This window comes from Carcharodon carcharias, chromosome 31, assembly GCF_017639515.1.
Source record: "Carcharodon carcharias isolate sCarCar2 chromosome 31, sCarCar2.pri, whole genome shotgun sequence".
NCBI lineage: Eukaryota > Metazoa > Chordata > Chondrichthyes > Lamniformes > Lamnidae > Carcharodon > Carcharodon carcharias.
The window spans coordinates 17,641,497-17,657,275 of NC_054497.1; the positions used below are offsets into that span (position 1 = coordinate 17,641,497).

The 15,779-nt window shown below is 45.3% G+C and overlaps 1 protein-coding gene across 1 annotated transcript in view; it reads left to right on the forward strand.

Annotated features, from left to right (window-relative positions):
* LOC121271521 (circularly permutated Ras protein 1-like) overlaps window positions 1-15,779 on the forward strand; it is a 113,176-nt gene that overhangs the window by 49,554 nt on the left and 47,843 nt on the right. Inside the window, exon 12 of the mRNA XM_041177502.1 lies at window positions 11,000-11,127. Coding sequence (XP_041033436.1) covers window positions 11,000-11,127 — 128 coding nt within the window. The remainder of the gene's footprint in view (window positions 1-10,999; window positions 11,128-15,779) is intronic.

The following is a 15,779-nucleotide window of genomic DNA, read 5'->3' on the forward strand; positions in this document are numbered from 1 at the left end:
ATCCCCATCAGGTTCATACCCTCTGGAGCTCACGTCCCCATCCCATCCATGGCTCTGCTCACCACACTTTCCATGCTTGTCATGTGTCCTGCTCACACTCTCTCCATCTGTTTTCATGCAGGAGAAGCTGGCTCACAACAGCAGGGCAAATTCCCAGACTGGGAGTAGAGTGGCCCTCACTCACTTTGAGGAGTGAGTCATCGCGCTGACTGGTGAGGACATGGACCCTGTTTGCGGTGATGGGGAGGTCAGCAGTGAACACCCACCTGAGGATCCTGCACCACATCATCCATCCCTAAACTCAACTGTGAGTGCTGTCTCTCCTGTTTTGACTCTGCTGACATATACTAATTATCTTTACTTTAGTTCACAGGGAGCTCAGCCAAGCAACCGACACCCTCAGCCAGCCAGTCCCTCAACTCCATCTACATCATCACCTCCAGCCAAGAGGGAACCTCCTTTACTGAAGAGCTGGAAATAAGCAGCCTGGAAGACCCATCACAGCGCTTACCCACACCCTCCACCAGCACAGAGTCACTCACTCGGTGGGACCTAGATCCAGAGCAGGCTCGGGTTCACAATCTGGTGGTCACCACATGGACACGTGTCCGCAGCAGGAGGAGGCAGGTTCAGCCGAGCTCCCCGGCACTCGGAGGGCTGCTGGGGAAGAGGCATCTGTGAGGTCCGAGTCAGATAACAAGCCTCTGGATTCAGCCTTCCAACTCATCCTGGAGAGTCAGCAGAAGGAGGGGGAACATCACACAGAGCTGTTGGGAGCCCTCAACAGGATGGCAACGCATTCACCTTCTCTATGATGGAGTGGTGCCCACATGTGCGTGTATGGAGGTCTCCACGGGAAGGATGATGGATGCCATGGAGACCCTGGTCCAAAAGAACATGAAGATGTGCACAGACCTGCACTCCATCGTGGTAGCCATGGGTAAGTTCCTGCAGTGGTAATGCGAGAGGCACCTTGATGTCCCTCCAGGTGCTCCTTCCCCTCAAGGAGTCAGGCTGGGGACCCGAGTACCAGAGGGAGAAGCTGCAGCTGGACACCCCTGGGTCATCCACTAAGGAATCTGAGGCTGGCCTCTTCCTCTAAGTCCCCTTTGCCTGTGACCCCCTCAACCTCATTCTCTGTCACTGGAGAGGGAGCAACTGGCCCACAGGAGGACAGCGAAAGCAAGTCAGGGCCCTCGAGGCCTCGGCTCTCCAGAGGACACACGCCAAAGTCATCAGAGGCAACAGGGCCAATCGTTTTACAGGCTGTCTCCATCCCTGCTGCGGATGTCAGGGCAGCACCTAGAAGAAATGTAGTGTCACAACTCACTGGGATAGCGCGCTGTAATAACAAACCCCACTGTTCCTCGAGCCACAACAAACGTGAAAAGTTTGACCAAACCGCCAGATTGCCCTAGATCTACCTAACTGTTTAATTTAGGATAACAGTATAACAGCACCAGGTCTGTAAACTTAATAAGTAAATAACTGTTTATTGAACACACTGTCATTAATCAGTGGCAAAAGAAAGAAATATGAACTGCTAATTTCTAACTCTATAACCAAAACTCTGCCCCTTCTTAATTCCCTAGACACACACATACGAGACACACAAAAACGTGGATTTTAAGGGTGGGATAAAACAGTTCAATAGCACCAATTCCGGAGAACAGGATTGGATGGGTTGATTTTGATCGATGTCTTCCAAATTCCTTTCAGTTCTTGTTGATGACATGAGGTGGTCTTCCCAGCACTTCCAGTATTTAGTTCACTGGTTGAGCACTTGCCTTTCAATGTCTCTAACAGCGATTTTATCTTTTGCCTCTTGACAGGGGTTTTTAGAGAGAGCAGGTTATAGAGATATGAGGAGAAAAAGCCAGCTAGCTCTTATTGTAGAATTACTGGAGTCTTGCACACAGAGGGGACAGAGGCTCTAGGTCTTTTCTCTTCAGGCTGTGAGCTATTCTGCTGCTTTGCTGTCGCACAAAACCTGCTCACCTGGTCAGTCCAACAGAACTAAAAAGATATGCTCCTTACAATAGGCCTAAGAAAATTTAAAAAATTTCGGGTTACAAGTGGTTGCTTGGGTGTACACATTTTGTCACTTTATAATCTGATAATATAATCATTTTCACTGAATATTGTGTAATGGTGCTTCAGTTTCAGGCTTTGTGATTCCTGCCACTGTGTCCCCCACAACCAGTAGTTCAGCTGCAGTCAGTCGGCTCAACATTGATTCTGGAGGGAGGTGTGTGTGTCTGTCTGTGTGTCTGTCTGTCTGTGTGTCTGTCTGTCTGTGTGTCTGTCTGTGTGTCTGTCTGTCTGTGTGTCTGTCTGTCTGTGTGTCTGTCTGTCTGTGTGTCTGTCTGTCTGTGTGTCTGTCTGTCTGTGTGTCTGTCTGTCTGTCAGCATTTTCGGTGCTGCCTGCTGGGTTTCTTTCAGTTCTCTATCTGAGCTGAGCTGCATCTCCGCCCACCCACTGAGCACACTCCTGTGCAGCACCTCTTCCTGCTCAACATGACGTTCCTTTCACTTTTGGGTTTAGAAACATGGTGGTCCTTAAGTACGTCTTCAGCTCTCCTGTCCTTTCCCCTCCCCCAGTCACCCATGTCCTTTACCCCATCACTGTTGCCCCCCGGCATCACCTTCCACCTCCCCACCATCACCTTCCGACTAGAACCATTTTCTTTCCGAGATATCCAGGTGAATGTGCACATTCTCTACCTTCCCGAGAATCCCACCCCCATCCACATTGAATTCTTGACCGCCTCCTCCCCACCCCCAGGCTCTTTATCTGCCTCCGAGCCCCACCTACCACCCTCGCCATCCCTTCTACTTCTACCGTTTCACCTGCACCCTCACCTTGCGGCCCCACTGCCTCATTCTACCTTCTCTCATTCTCACCATTCTCTCCTACCATACCCACTCTCATTTTGCTCACCAGGAGGCAACCATTGGCTCCACAGACTCCTCCCTTGCATGTTCACCGGGATATCCCCACCCCTCCTTACTCCTTCCTCCCCCTGGACTCCATCCTCGACCCTTACTCGTTCCTCCTCCCCCCTCGGCACCCCTACCTCCTCCCCCCTCGGAACCCCTTCCTCCCCCCTCGGAACCCCTTCTTCCCCCCCTTCCTTTCCCATTCACAGCTGGACTTTCCTCTCCACCCACTTGACGATCATCCATAGCAGACCATGACCAGAGCAACAATGTCCCGCAGTAGATCCCTGACACCAACGGTGACCTTCCACCTTCTGTGAGCTGCTGCGCGGGGGAGCCCTGTCTATCAGAATCCAGCCAGCGTGCGATGCACGTATTCCTCCAGCGTCCAGTGGCTGTAGGGCACCAGCATTTTCTGCTGCTCGAACATCTGTGATGTCAGCAAGGCCCTAACAATAAGTCCCAAATTCTACATGGCACACTTGTCAAGATGTGTTTTGTATCGGCATGTTTTCCTGTCAACGTGGAATGTAAATTTGACGTGGGGGGGATGATTCTGGAGAGCAGGGCTTATAATTAGATGCCAAAGTATAAAAGAGATGTTCCTGATGTGCGGAGGTGGGAAAGGCAAGCTGCCATTGATGGGGCAGAGCAGACAATTGCAAACTGGTTTCACGATAGCATCAAATTTAACATGCACATATACAAGCATTAAGGAAAGTAAATGGCATGTTAGTCTTTTGTTACAAAGGGATTAGAGTAGAAGAGTAAAGAAGTCTTACTACAGGTATACAGGGCATTGATGAGGCCACACCTGGAGTACTCTGTTCAGTTTTAGACTTCTTACCTAAGGAAGGCCATACTTGCCTTAGAAAGAATGCAGCAAGTGTTTACTAGTCTGGCTTTTGAGTTGAGGAGATTATCTTGTGAGAAGAGATTGAGTAGACTAGGCCTACATTGTTACGATCCCAGCTGGTGTTAGTACTGGACAAGTCAGACCCCTGAGTGAAACTGAGAGATCCTAACCTTTTTTAGATACACTGGAGGTAAGCCACTAAACAAATTCACAGGAGTCTGCTGATGAACTTCTTCCACAAAGAATAAAATATTTATTAAACAAGAAAAATGACCTATATTAGATCGGACAAAAAGTTTGGAAAGATCTCAATAGAAACACAAAAAGATGGTGGTGTAGTGGTAGTGTCACTGGACCAATAATCCTGAAACCCAGGGTAATGCTCTGGGAACCTGGGTTTGAATCCCACCATGGCAAATGGTGAAATTTGAATTCAATAAAAATCTGTAATTAAGAGTCTGTTAATTGTCGTAAAAACCCATCTGGTTCACGAATCTACTTAAGGGAAGGAAATCTGCCCTTCTTACCTCACCTACACGTGACTCCAGACCCACAGCAATGTGATTGACCTTAAATGCCCTCTGAAATGGCCCAGCAAGCCACTCAGTTATATCAAACCGTTAAAAAGCCTAAAAGGTATGGAACCGGACGCACCACCCAGCATTGATCTAGGCACCGGAAATTATGGCAAACTTGGCCCTGTACCCTGCAAAGTCCTCCTTCCTAATACCCTGGATGCTACTGCCAAAATTGGGAGCAATGGCCTGAAATAGTTTTACTCAGGGAATCATACCTTAAAGACAATGTCCCAGACACCACCATCACCATCCCTGTGTATGTCCTGTCCCACCAGCGGGATAGACACAGCAGAGGGGGCGGCACAGTTGGGAGGGAGTTTCCTTGGGAGTCCTCAGCATTGACTCTGGACCTCATGAATTCTCATGACATCAGGTCAAACATGGGCAAGGAAACCTCCTGCTGATTACCATATACTGCCCTCCCTCAGCTGATGAATCAGTGCTTCTCCATGTTGAATATCACTTGGAGGAAGCACTGAGGGTGGCAAAGGATGCAGAATATACTCTGGATCGCAGACTTCAGTCTCCAATGCCCATCACCAAGAGTGGCTTGATAACACCACTACAAACCGAGCTGGCCGAGTCCTAAATGACATAGCTACTAGACTGGGTCTGCAGCAGGTGGTGAGGGAACCAACAAGAGGGAAAAACATACTTGACCACATCCTCACCAACCTGCCTGCTGCAGATGCATCTGTCCATGACAGTATCGGTAGGAGTGACCACCGCACAGTCCTTGTGGAGACAAAGTCCCACCTTCATATTAAGGATACCCTCCATCATCGTGTTGTGTGGCACTATCACCAGGCTAAATAGAATAGATTTCAAACAGATCTAGCAACTCAAAACTGGGCATCCATGAGGTGCTGTGGGCCATCAGCAGCTGCAGAATTGTACTCGAACACAATCTGTAACCTCATGGCCTGCATATCCCCCACTCTACCATTACTATCAAGCCAGGGGATCAGCCCTGGTTCAATGAAGAATGCAGGAGGGCAAACCAGGAGCAGCAGCAGGCACACCTAAAAATGAGGTGTCAACCTGGTGAAGCTATAACACAGGACTACTTGTGTGCCAAAGAGTATAAGCAGCAAGTGATGGACAGAGCTAAGTGATCCCACAACCAATGGATCAGATCTAAGCTCTGCAGTCCTGCCACATCCAATCGTGAATGGTGGTGGACGATTATACAAGTCACTGGAGGAAGAGGCTCCACAGATATCCCCATCCTCAATGATGGAGGAGCCCAGCACATCAGTGTAAAAGATAAGGCTGAAGCATTTGCAACAATCTTCAGCCAGAAGTGCTGAGTGGATAATCTCTCTCGGCCTCCTCCGGAGGTCCCCAGCATCACAGATGCCAGTCTTCAGCCAATTCGATTCACTCCACGTGATATTGAGAAACAGCTGAAGATGCTGGATACTGCAAAGGCTATGGGCCTGGCATTATTCTGGCAATAGTATTGTCATGGACTGGATGAGGTTTCCAACAGCAAATAATTTTGAAATTTCATTCATTAACAGTGGTAATTTTTTTTTATTTTTGTGTTTTTTAAATCTGCCTCGGGGAGCTTTCACTGTGCGCACTTGCACACGTGTGAACTTCTGCATTCGCCCACCTCCTATCCCCACCCTGGCAGTGCTGAGCGCTGCAGCGTGCATTTCACGCTTGCTGGCTGTTAATCGGGGCCCAGACGCAGGCAGCGGTTGGTGCCTGCCTGACAGAGTAAAAATCCTGGCCCAAGTGTAATCACAGGCAGAGAGGCGGTGACGCAGTGGTAATGTCACTGGACTAGTAATCCAGAGTAATGTTCTGGAGACACGGGTTCAAATCCCACCATGGAGCTGGAGGAATTTGGATTCAATTAATAAATCTGGAATATAATGTTGATTGTTGTAAAAACCCATCTGGTTCACTAATGTCCTTTAGAGAAGGAAACTGGCTGTCCTCACCTGGTCTGGCCTACATGTTATTCCTGATGCACAGCAATATGGTTGACTCTTAACTGCCCTCTGAAATGGCCAAGAAAGCCACTCAGTTGTATCAAACCGCTACAAAGTCTAAAAAAAGAAATAAAATTGGATGGACCACCCAGCATTGACCTAAGTACCGGAAGCAACAATGACACACCCAGTCTCATCGAACCTGAAAGGCTGCCCTGACTAACATCTTGGGGGATTGTGCTAAATTGGGAGAGCTGTCCCAATGGCTCAAGCAGCTGCGGGACATAGTCATCCTCACGGAATCATACCTTACAGATAATGACCCCCAGGCCCCACCATCACCAACCCTGGGTATGCCTTGTCCCACTGACAGGGCAGACCCAGCAGAGGTGGTGACACAGTGGTGTACAGTCAGGAGGGAGTTCCCCTGAGGAGTCCTCAACATTGAATCTGGACCCCATGAATTCTCAAACAGGGGCTCGGAAACTTCCTGCTGGTTACCACCTACCATCTATCCCTCAGCTGATGAATCAGTGCTCCTCCATGTTGAACACCACTTGGAGGAAGCACTGAGGGTGGCAAGGGCACAGAATGGACTCTGGGTGGGGGACTTCAATGTCTGTCACCAAGAGTGGCTTGGTAGCACCACTACTGACCGAGCTGGCCAAGTTATAAAGGACCTAACTGAGTTCTAAAGGCTTTAAACTAACTCAGCAGGGCTTGGGAACCATTAGAAAACATTAGAAAGGAATACCAGGATGCACAAAATACTGGGAGAGACAGATAGCACTAGTATAGAGAATAGTAGGTTAATCGGTGAAGTCGGGGTGAGGGGGAAAGTAACAAAATCTAAACCAGGATTACTATACATGTATGTAAATGCACATAGTATAATAAATAAGATAGGCGAGTTACAGGTGCAGATTGCTGTGTGGAAATATGATGTTGCGGTAATAACAGAGACCTGGCTCAAGGAAGGGCAGTACTGGGTGTTAAATATTCCCAGGTACAAGGTGTTCAGAAATGATAGGAAAGGAAGGAAAGGAGGAGGAGTGTTGGTATTGGTTAAGGAGAGCATTGCAGTGCAGGAGAAAGAGGATGTCCCAGAGGGTTCAGGGACAGAATCAATTTGGCTCGAGCAAAAAGGGTGCAATTACATTGCTTGGTGTAGTCTATAGACCTGTAACTAGTGGGAAGGATGTAGAAGAACAAATCTGCAGGGAAATTACAGAGAGATGCAGGCATTATAGTGTAGTTATAATGGATGACTTTAATTATCCGAATTTAGACTGGGACAGTGGTAGTGTAAAGGGTGGAGAGGAGCAAAAGTTCCTAGATTGTGTTCAGGAAAGTTTTCTACAGCAGTATGTGTCCAATATGGACCTGGTTCTTAGAAATGAGGTGGACCATGTAGATCAGGTGTCAGTGGGGGAACATTTAGGAGACAGTGATCTTTGTATTGTATGTTTTAGGATGATGATAGAAAAGGATGATAGACAATCCAGAGTAAGAATAATTAACTGGACGAGAGCCGACTTCGATGGGGCAAGAACGGAGCTGGGCCAGATAGACTGGAAGGAAAGATTGGCAGGAAAAACTGTAACTGAACAATGGGCTTCCTTCAAAAAAAGTATTGATTCGGGCACAGTCAAGGTATATTCCATTGAAAGGGAAAGGTAGGGCAAACAAACCCAGAGCTCTCTGGATGAAAAAGGAGATAGAAATTAAGATAAAGAAGAAAAAGCATGCTTAGGACAAGTGTCGGATAGAAAATACAGTTGAGAACCAAGAGGAATACAGAAGGTCTAGAGGGGAGGTGAAAAAGCATTTTTGAGAAGCGAGGAGGAATTATGAGAAAAGACTGGCAGCCAATATAAAGGGGAACCCCAAAATCTTCTATTGGCATATAAATAGTAAAAGGATGGTAAAAGGAGGAATAAGGCCAATTAGGGACCTAAGAAAGGGTTACCTATGACCAGTAACTAGACTAGACCAGCCACGCTATGGCTACAAGAGTAGGTCAGAGGCTGGCACTTCTGTGGGGATTAACTCCTAACTCCCCTAAACCTGTCCACAATCTACAAGTTACAAGTCAGGAGTGTGATGGAATACTCTAGGCCTGCCTGGATGAGTGCAGCTCCTATAACACTCAAGAAGTGTATTTAACGCCGATTTAGATAGGTTCTTGATTGGCAAAGGGATCAAAGGTTACGGGGAGAAGGCAGGAGAATGGGGTTGAGAAACTTATCAGCCATGATCGAATGGCGGAGCAGACTCGATGGGCCAAATGGCCTAATTTCTGCTCCTATGCCTTACGGTCTAATGAAACTCAACACCATCTAGGACAAAGTAGCCCACTTGATTGGCACCCAATCCACCACCTTCAACATTCACTCCCTCCACCACCGACGCACAGTAGCAGCAGCGTGTACTATCTACAAGATGCACTGCAGGAATTCACCAAGGCTCCTCAGACAGCACCTTCCAAACCCAAGGCCTCTTCTGTATAAAAGGATAAGGGTGATTACTTGGGAACACCACCACCTCCAAATCACACACCATCCTGAATTGAAACTATATCACTGTTGCTGGGTCAAAATCCTGGAACACTCTTCCTAGCAGCACTGTAGGTATTCCTACAAGACATGGAATGAAGCAGTTCAAGAAGGCAGAACATTACCATCTTATCAAGGGCAATTAGGGATGGGTAATAAATGCTGGCCTAGCCAGCAACACCCACATCCTATGAATGAGTATTAAAGAAAACATTATTGTCGAACATCCTTTTTGACTTAATCCCTATTAATCTAGGTGTGACAAATACTTCTATATGGAGTAGCATTGGTAGCAGTGAAGTTTTATCAATCCTCTCAGGGGGTCAAGGGAGAGCTAGATGGTGTTTTGGAAAATTAACCTGACCCCAACAGTTGGCAGTTACTGGACACTCCCTGCCTTTCTATTGATCCTGCAAAGTATGGAAGGGTCAGCATTGGTCAGCCTGGATGACACAGATGGATACTGTTCAGTCCCTATAGGTTACCAATCAACACCAATAGATACTGGAGAACACAGTTCTGCTGCAACCACCATAAGTACTATGACTCATTGATCTTAGGGGACATAATAGACTGGATTTTCATCCTCAAGGTGGGTAGTGGGAAATTTCCTGGTTTGGCCCACCCATTGAGGGCCAAGCCTCATTATGCATTCTTGGTTGAGAGCCCAGATATCCATTAACCTGTTGAAACAGCTGAGCCTCAGGGGAACCATTGCTTGATTAACAGCTCTGGCTCTGATATCTTCTCTCAATTGCACCATGTTTATTTATGCAAGATAGAGCTTTCAGGTGCTTGCAGTTTCTGATATTGATACTTTAAAGGGTCTGGAGGATTGACACTTTTATTGCCCTGTAGTAAAAAGGAATTTTTTTTAAACTTTTTTTTACACATCCTACTGTGATTATAGGGTTCAATGGTTTTATACAGCGTCTAGTAGGTGAATGGGCATGGATGTGCCATAGTTTGGCATGAGGGGCAGTAGGGATGGTAGGGGGGCACCCCTTAGCATGGGGTGCATGAGGAGGACCTTTGACTCTTATCTTTCAAAAGGTTCCCTCATGCAGACCATTGTTTATGACGCCTCTGAGGTGCCCGGATCCACGACTCTTTGAAAAACTGGCCCAATTCCATGAAAATTGCAGGGTATTAGGACATGCCAAATCCTTGCAATGGAGCCAGTCAGATTGGGAATGCAGGGTGTGGGCTCGCTACCTGGACCACCATTTTCACCCCTCCATGACTCCAATGAAAATCTAATCCAAAATTCAGGCTTTTGAAATATCTGAACTCATTTCTTTAAAAAAGGAAAAATTGCTGCTAGTTGAAGGGAGAATTATGGAAGAACTTTGTGTTCTTGTGTCTGTCGGTGCCACTTCTATTTGAGCAATAATGGAACCAGGCACGCAGAGTCGCATGAGTTTTAATACCTATGGGCAGAATTTCACCCTTGTTGGGCAGGCTCGGTGGGGGCGGGTGGGTTGTGGTTGGTTATCTGAGCACCGCCCGCAATCGAGGCTGGAAGGCGATTTCACACTGGTGGGCCAGTGAAGGAATTAAAAATGTCATAAAACGTGTCCCCTCATGTGGCTCTGTCACATGAGCACGGCCATGTTATTGATTAAATTTTTTAATTAAATTTTTTTATTTTATTTTTATTTTGCTTTAGGAAACCTCATCCCGCCCGTGGATGAGGGTTTCCTGGAGAGTGCAAAGGCCGCTTGGCCTTTTCACCTGCTCGCCAACCGTGAGGTTCAACGGGCAGCGAAGAATTCTGTTTAGCTGCTGTCTTAATGGCCTTAACACTTAACAGGCCCTTTAATTGTCGGCGTGCACATTGCCAACTCCGGCGTGCGCCCGCCAAATGAAATAAATCGCGACTACGCGTTGATGTCGGGACACTCACCTGATGTCGATGCACATCATGTTACGCTCGAGTGGGTCGGGTGCACGCCCGTCCACTGAGCTAACAGTTTTGCTCTATGTGTCTCTTACGGGGAGAGACTTTCTGTTACTGTAGCAGTGATGTAGGCTTTCCCTGATATTGACTTTCTGTGGTATTAGCGGCTAATTTCAAGATGATATATAGAGAATTCAACTATTTTAGATATTCTGTGTATTTTTCAGGTTATAATCTGTACAGATGGACGAGCTAACACCATCCTGGGAAATCTGGAGGACATTAAGGATGATAAGATTTATCAGTCCTCAAAGCTTTTCTACAATCAGCTGGCTGAATATGCAGTGACAAAGGGGTAAGTGCCATTCATATTGTGGCATGATAACATATTGGAATAACGGACCCCGTCACAGCACAGAGAGGACTATAGGCTCTTGCAGTCATGTGATGAACTTCTCGTCTAAGCTACTTTGTCACAGAAAGTTGTTAAACACTGCTGAGAAAGGGGCCAGATGGATGAGTTGAAAGTTAAAAAGTAATGAGGATTCTCTGATGCATCAGTAGCTGAGTCCTATGAACCAGGAATGTCCCAGTTGAGTTAGCTGATCTTAGACAGGGTAATAATGGGCAATGCGACAATTGACCATAATGTTTGAGGTACAGAGTAGAAAAGCAATGAGGGCTACCGCTAGTATTGTGCAGCGTTGTTTCTGGTCCAGCTTCTAGCACCAGGATTCAAAATAGAATTCAAACCCGTGCTCCCTCTCTAGCCAGGAATGGTGCCAGAATGGAAAATAATGAATTGAAACAGTGTTGGAAAAACTCAGTAGACCTGGCAGCACCTGTGGAGAGAGAAACAGAGTTAACATTTTGAGTCCATTATGACTCTTCAGTTCCATAGTAGAAGCCGTTGCCCAGCAAAGTAACCAACAAATTTATGACCAAGTTGACCTAAACTCTCAAACAAGGTCAGCTTCTGAGCCCATTATACTCAATGCAAGAGGTGGCTTCTTGAGAGTGGGAAGATGGAAATAAGAACTTTATATCAGGTGGGAAAGCTTGACAACTGTCTACAGATAATGGATAGACACTATTAACTCACTAGGATTTGCAGAAGGAAGATGGTTAGAATCTGGTCAGATGGAAAAGAAGAATCATGTGCCTTATTTCTAAGAGGTGAGAAGCAGAGAGGGATGGAGTAGGAATCCTCATAAACAAAAGATACAAGAGATCAGCTCAAGATTACTGGCCAACCTCAAAGAGTCATCATGGCTAAGATCAAATGAAAGCCTTTTAGTCTGGTTGTTGTACAAGTTTATGCCTTGACACGAGCTTCCAGGGAGCAGGAAATAGAGGGATTTTATGACGACTGAAATATTATGATGAGATCAAGTCAACAGATGTGGTAATTGTAATAGGTGACTTAAACTCTTAAGTTGGTGAAGGAGCATTGGAAACGCATGTTGGTCAACATGGCCTAGGATCGAGAAATTAAAGAGGAGAGAGACTGATACAGTTTTGTCAAGAAAATGACCTGAAGGTGGCAAACACCTTCTCTAAGTAACCAAAAAGAAGACTCTACACTTGGAAAAGTCCAGGCAATGGTATCAAAATCGAATAGATTATGCGATGGAGAAACAATGTTTTAGAAACAGTATAAAGAAAATTCATATGTTTGCAGGCACTGAGTTTTTTCAGATCATTGTCTTGTGGCAAAATTAATATGAAACTGAAAGTATCAAACTAGAAATGATGTGTGGCCATTTAGACCTTGACGTTTCGAAGGATGAGAACATCAGAAAGGCATTCACTCTTAAAGTAAAAAACAAATACGGATGTCTCAGGACGAGGAAACAGAACAAACAGAGATCTCAGAACCTGGAACAGAAAGCAAATGGAGAAATATGAAAGAGTGTGCAAAATGCTGCAAAGGAAATATTACTAAAACAGAAAAGAAAATGAGACAAGCAGTGAATGACAGATGAGATCCGATCAATGATGATAGAAAGAGGAAAGAGAAGACACACACCTGAGTATTATAAAATTGAAAAGGAAATAAAGATTGCACATGGGGAGGCTAAAGACAAATAGTACAGTGAGATGTGTGATGAAGTATTAGAGATGGAAATAAGTCACAAAATGAAAGTTACATACCAGAAGGTTAAATCTTTGACAGATAGAAAGAAAGGTATAACTAAGAAGTAGGTCATAAAAGGTGGTGAAATATTGTTTGAAACAGATTCAGTCACAAAAAGATGGACAGGATATATAACTGAATTGTACAATGATCCAAATCAAGGGATTCCTCAAGATATAGACGCAAATGGAGGACAAAACATTATCAGATGTAAAGGATGCTTTGAAATTGGTGAGTACAGGATAAGCGCCAGGCATCGATGAAGTAACAACAGATAATCTAAAAGCACTTGGAGAAATGTAATTTAAAGCGATAACAGAAATTTGTGATGAAATATTTACCAAAGGATACATTCCAAGTAACATTGAGATATTCATTATTCGTTAAGTTACTGAAGAAATCTATAACAATAAATCACAATCAATTTTTTTTAAGTCTATCATGGGATATAGGTGTTGCTGGCTAGGCCAGCATTTATTGCCCATCCCTAATGCCCTTGAGAAGGTGGTGGTGAACTGCCTTCTTGAACCGCTGCAGTCCATGTGGTGTAGGTACACCCACAGTGCTGTTAGGGAGGCAGTTCCAGGATTTTGACCCAGCGACAGTGAAGGAATGGTGATATATTTCCAAGTCAGAATGGTGTGTGGCTTGGAGGGGAACTTCCAGGAGGTGGTGTTCCCATATATCTGCTGCCCTTGTCCTTCTAGGTGGTAGTATTTGCGGGTGTGGAAGGTGCTGTTGAAGGAGCCTTGGCAAGTCGCGGCAGTGCATCTTGTAGATTGTACACACCTCTAACATGGTGTGTCGGTGGTGGAGGGAGTGCATGTTGAAGATGGTGGATGGAGTGCCAATTGAGTGGGCTGCTTTGTCCTGGATGGTTTGAGCTTCTTGATTATTTTGGAACTGCACTCATCCAGGCAAGCGGAGAGTATTCCATCACACTCCTGACTTGAGCCTTGTGGATGTTATCAGGCTTTGGGGAGTCAGGAAATGAGTTATTCTCTGCAGAATTCCCAGCCTCTGACTTGCTTTTGTAGCCACAACATTTATATGGTTAGTCCAGTTCCGTCTCTGGTCATTGGTAGCCCTGAGGTTGTTGATCGTGGGGATTCAGCGATGGTAATGCCATTGAATGTCAAGGGGAGATGGTTGGATTCTGTCTTGTTGGAGATGGTCATTGCCTGGCAATTGTGTGGTGTGAATGTTACTTGCCATGTATCAGTCTAAGCCTGAATGTTGTACAAGTCTTGCTGAATATGGGCACAGACTGCTTCCGTATCTGAGGAGTCACAAATGGTGCTGAATATTGTGCAATCATCAACGAACACCTTCTGATGGAGGGAAGATAATTGGTGAAGCAGCTGAAGATGATTGGGCCTAGGGCACTAGCCTGAGAAACTCCTGGAGTTGGGATGACTGATCTCCAACAACAACAACCATCTTCCTTTGTGCTAGGTATGACTCCAACCAGTGGAGAGTTTTCCCCTAATTCCCATTGACTCCAGTTTTGCTCGGGCTCCTTGATGCTACACTCCATTAAATGCTGCCTTGGTGTCAAGGGCAGTCATTCTCTCCTCACCTCTGGAGTTCAGCTCTTTTGTCAGTGTTTGGAACAAGGTTGCAATGAGGTCAGGAGCTAAATGGCAGTAGCAGAACCCACACTGAGTGATAGTGAGCAAGTTATTGCTGAGTAAGTACCATTTGATGGTACTGCTAATGACCCCTGTCATCACTTTACTGACGATCAAGAGTAGACTGATGGGGTAGTAATTTGCTGGGTTCAATTCATCCTGCTTTTTGTGTACAGGACAGACCAGGCAGTTTTCCACATTGCTGGATTGATGCCAGCATTGTAGCTGTACTTGAACAGCCTGGCCAGGATTGTGGAAAGTTCTTGAGCACAAGTCTTCAGTACTATTGCTGAAATATTGTCAGGACCCATCCCTTTGTAGTATCCAGTGCCTTCAGCTGTTTCTTGATATCATGTGGAGTGAATCGGATTGACTGAAGACTGGCATCTGTGATATCGACTTTTGGAGGAGGCAGAATATAGAATACATGCTTGTAAAATGACTAAGATATTTTTCCTGATATTACTGTGAGATACTTTAACACAGGCTCCTGGTTATGTGCGTGTATGTTCCTGTATGTGTTAATAATTTAAGTAAACTGTAGTGTGTTAGACTGCAAGGTTTGAATCATGAAAGGTGTTGAGTGTAAAAAAATTTGAAACGTAAATGGGTGAGCTAAGTAAAGGGGAATTTTACACTTTTAGATTAGTGGAGAGGTTGTTGGTTTTTCAAAGGGACATAGTAAGAAGTTTACAGCTGGCAAGGTAAATAAAGCAAAGTTATTACGTTTATTTTTTCTAAAACGCTGGCTATAATGACGCATAAAAGACTTCTATATCCTGGGAAAAGTAACTTCCAAGGACAGGTAGAAACGATGGGATTTACCAATCAAAGAGGGAGAAAATATATTTAAAGAAAGCTGGAAAGCTATATGGAGTGTCACTGTGTGAGATCTTGAAGAGTATACTATGAAGTTGCAGTTTCTCGCCACCCTGGAGAAGTTTGCTGTTCCAGTAACCAAGGTTGTGTTAAAAGTCTTTGGACTTTCATTGTCAAATGAGAGGGAGAGAGAAGCTGTGAAATATCTCCCTTCCAGCAACAGTTGGTGCTTGTGGTAATCTTGCTGGATGTTTTATAGATTAGGAATCTATTTGGACTGTTGCCTGAAAGGGGTGTGTAGTTGGGAGTCCAGTTAAGTAGAAGTTTTGGGAACTATTATAAGACTAAATAACTGTGTAACTGTAATCTTGTGTTTAACTTTTTTTTGTTAATAAATGTTTTAATTTAATCTTTAAAATC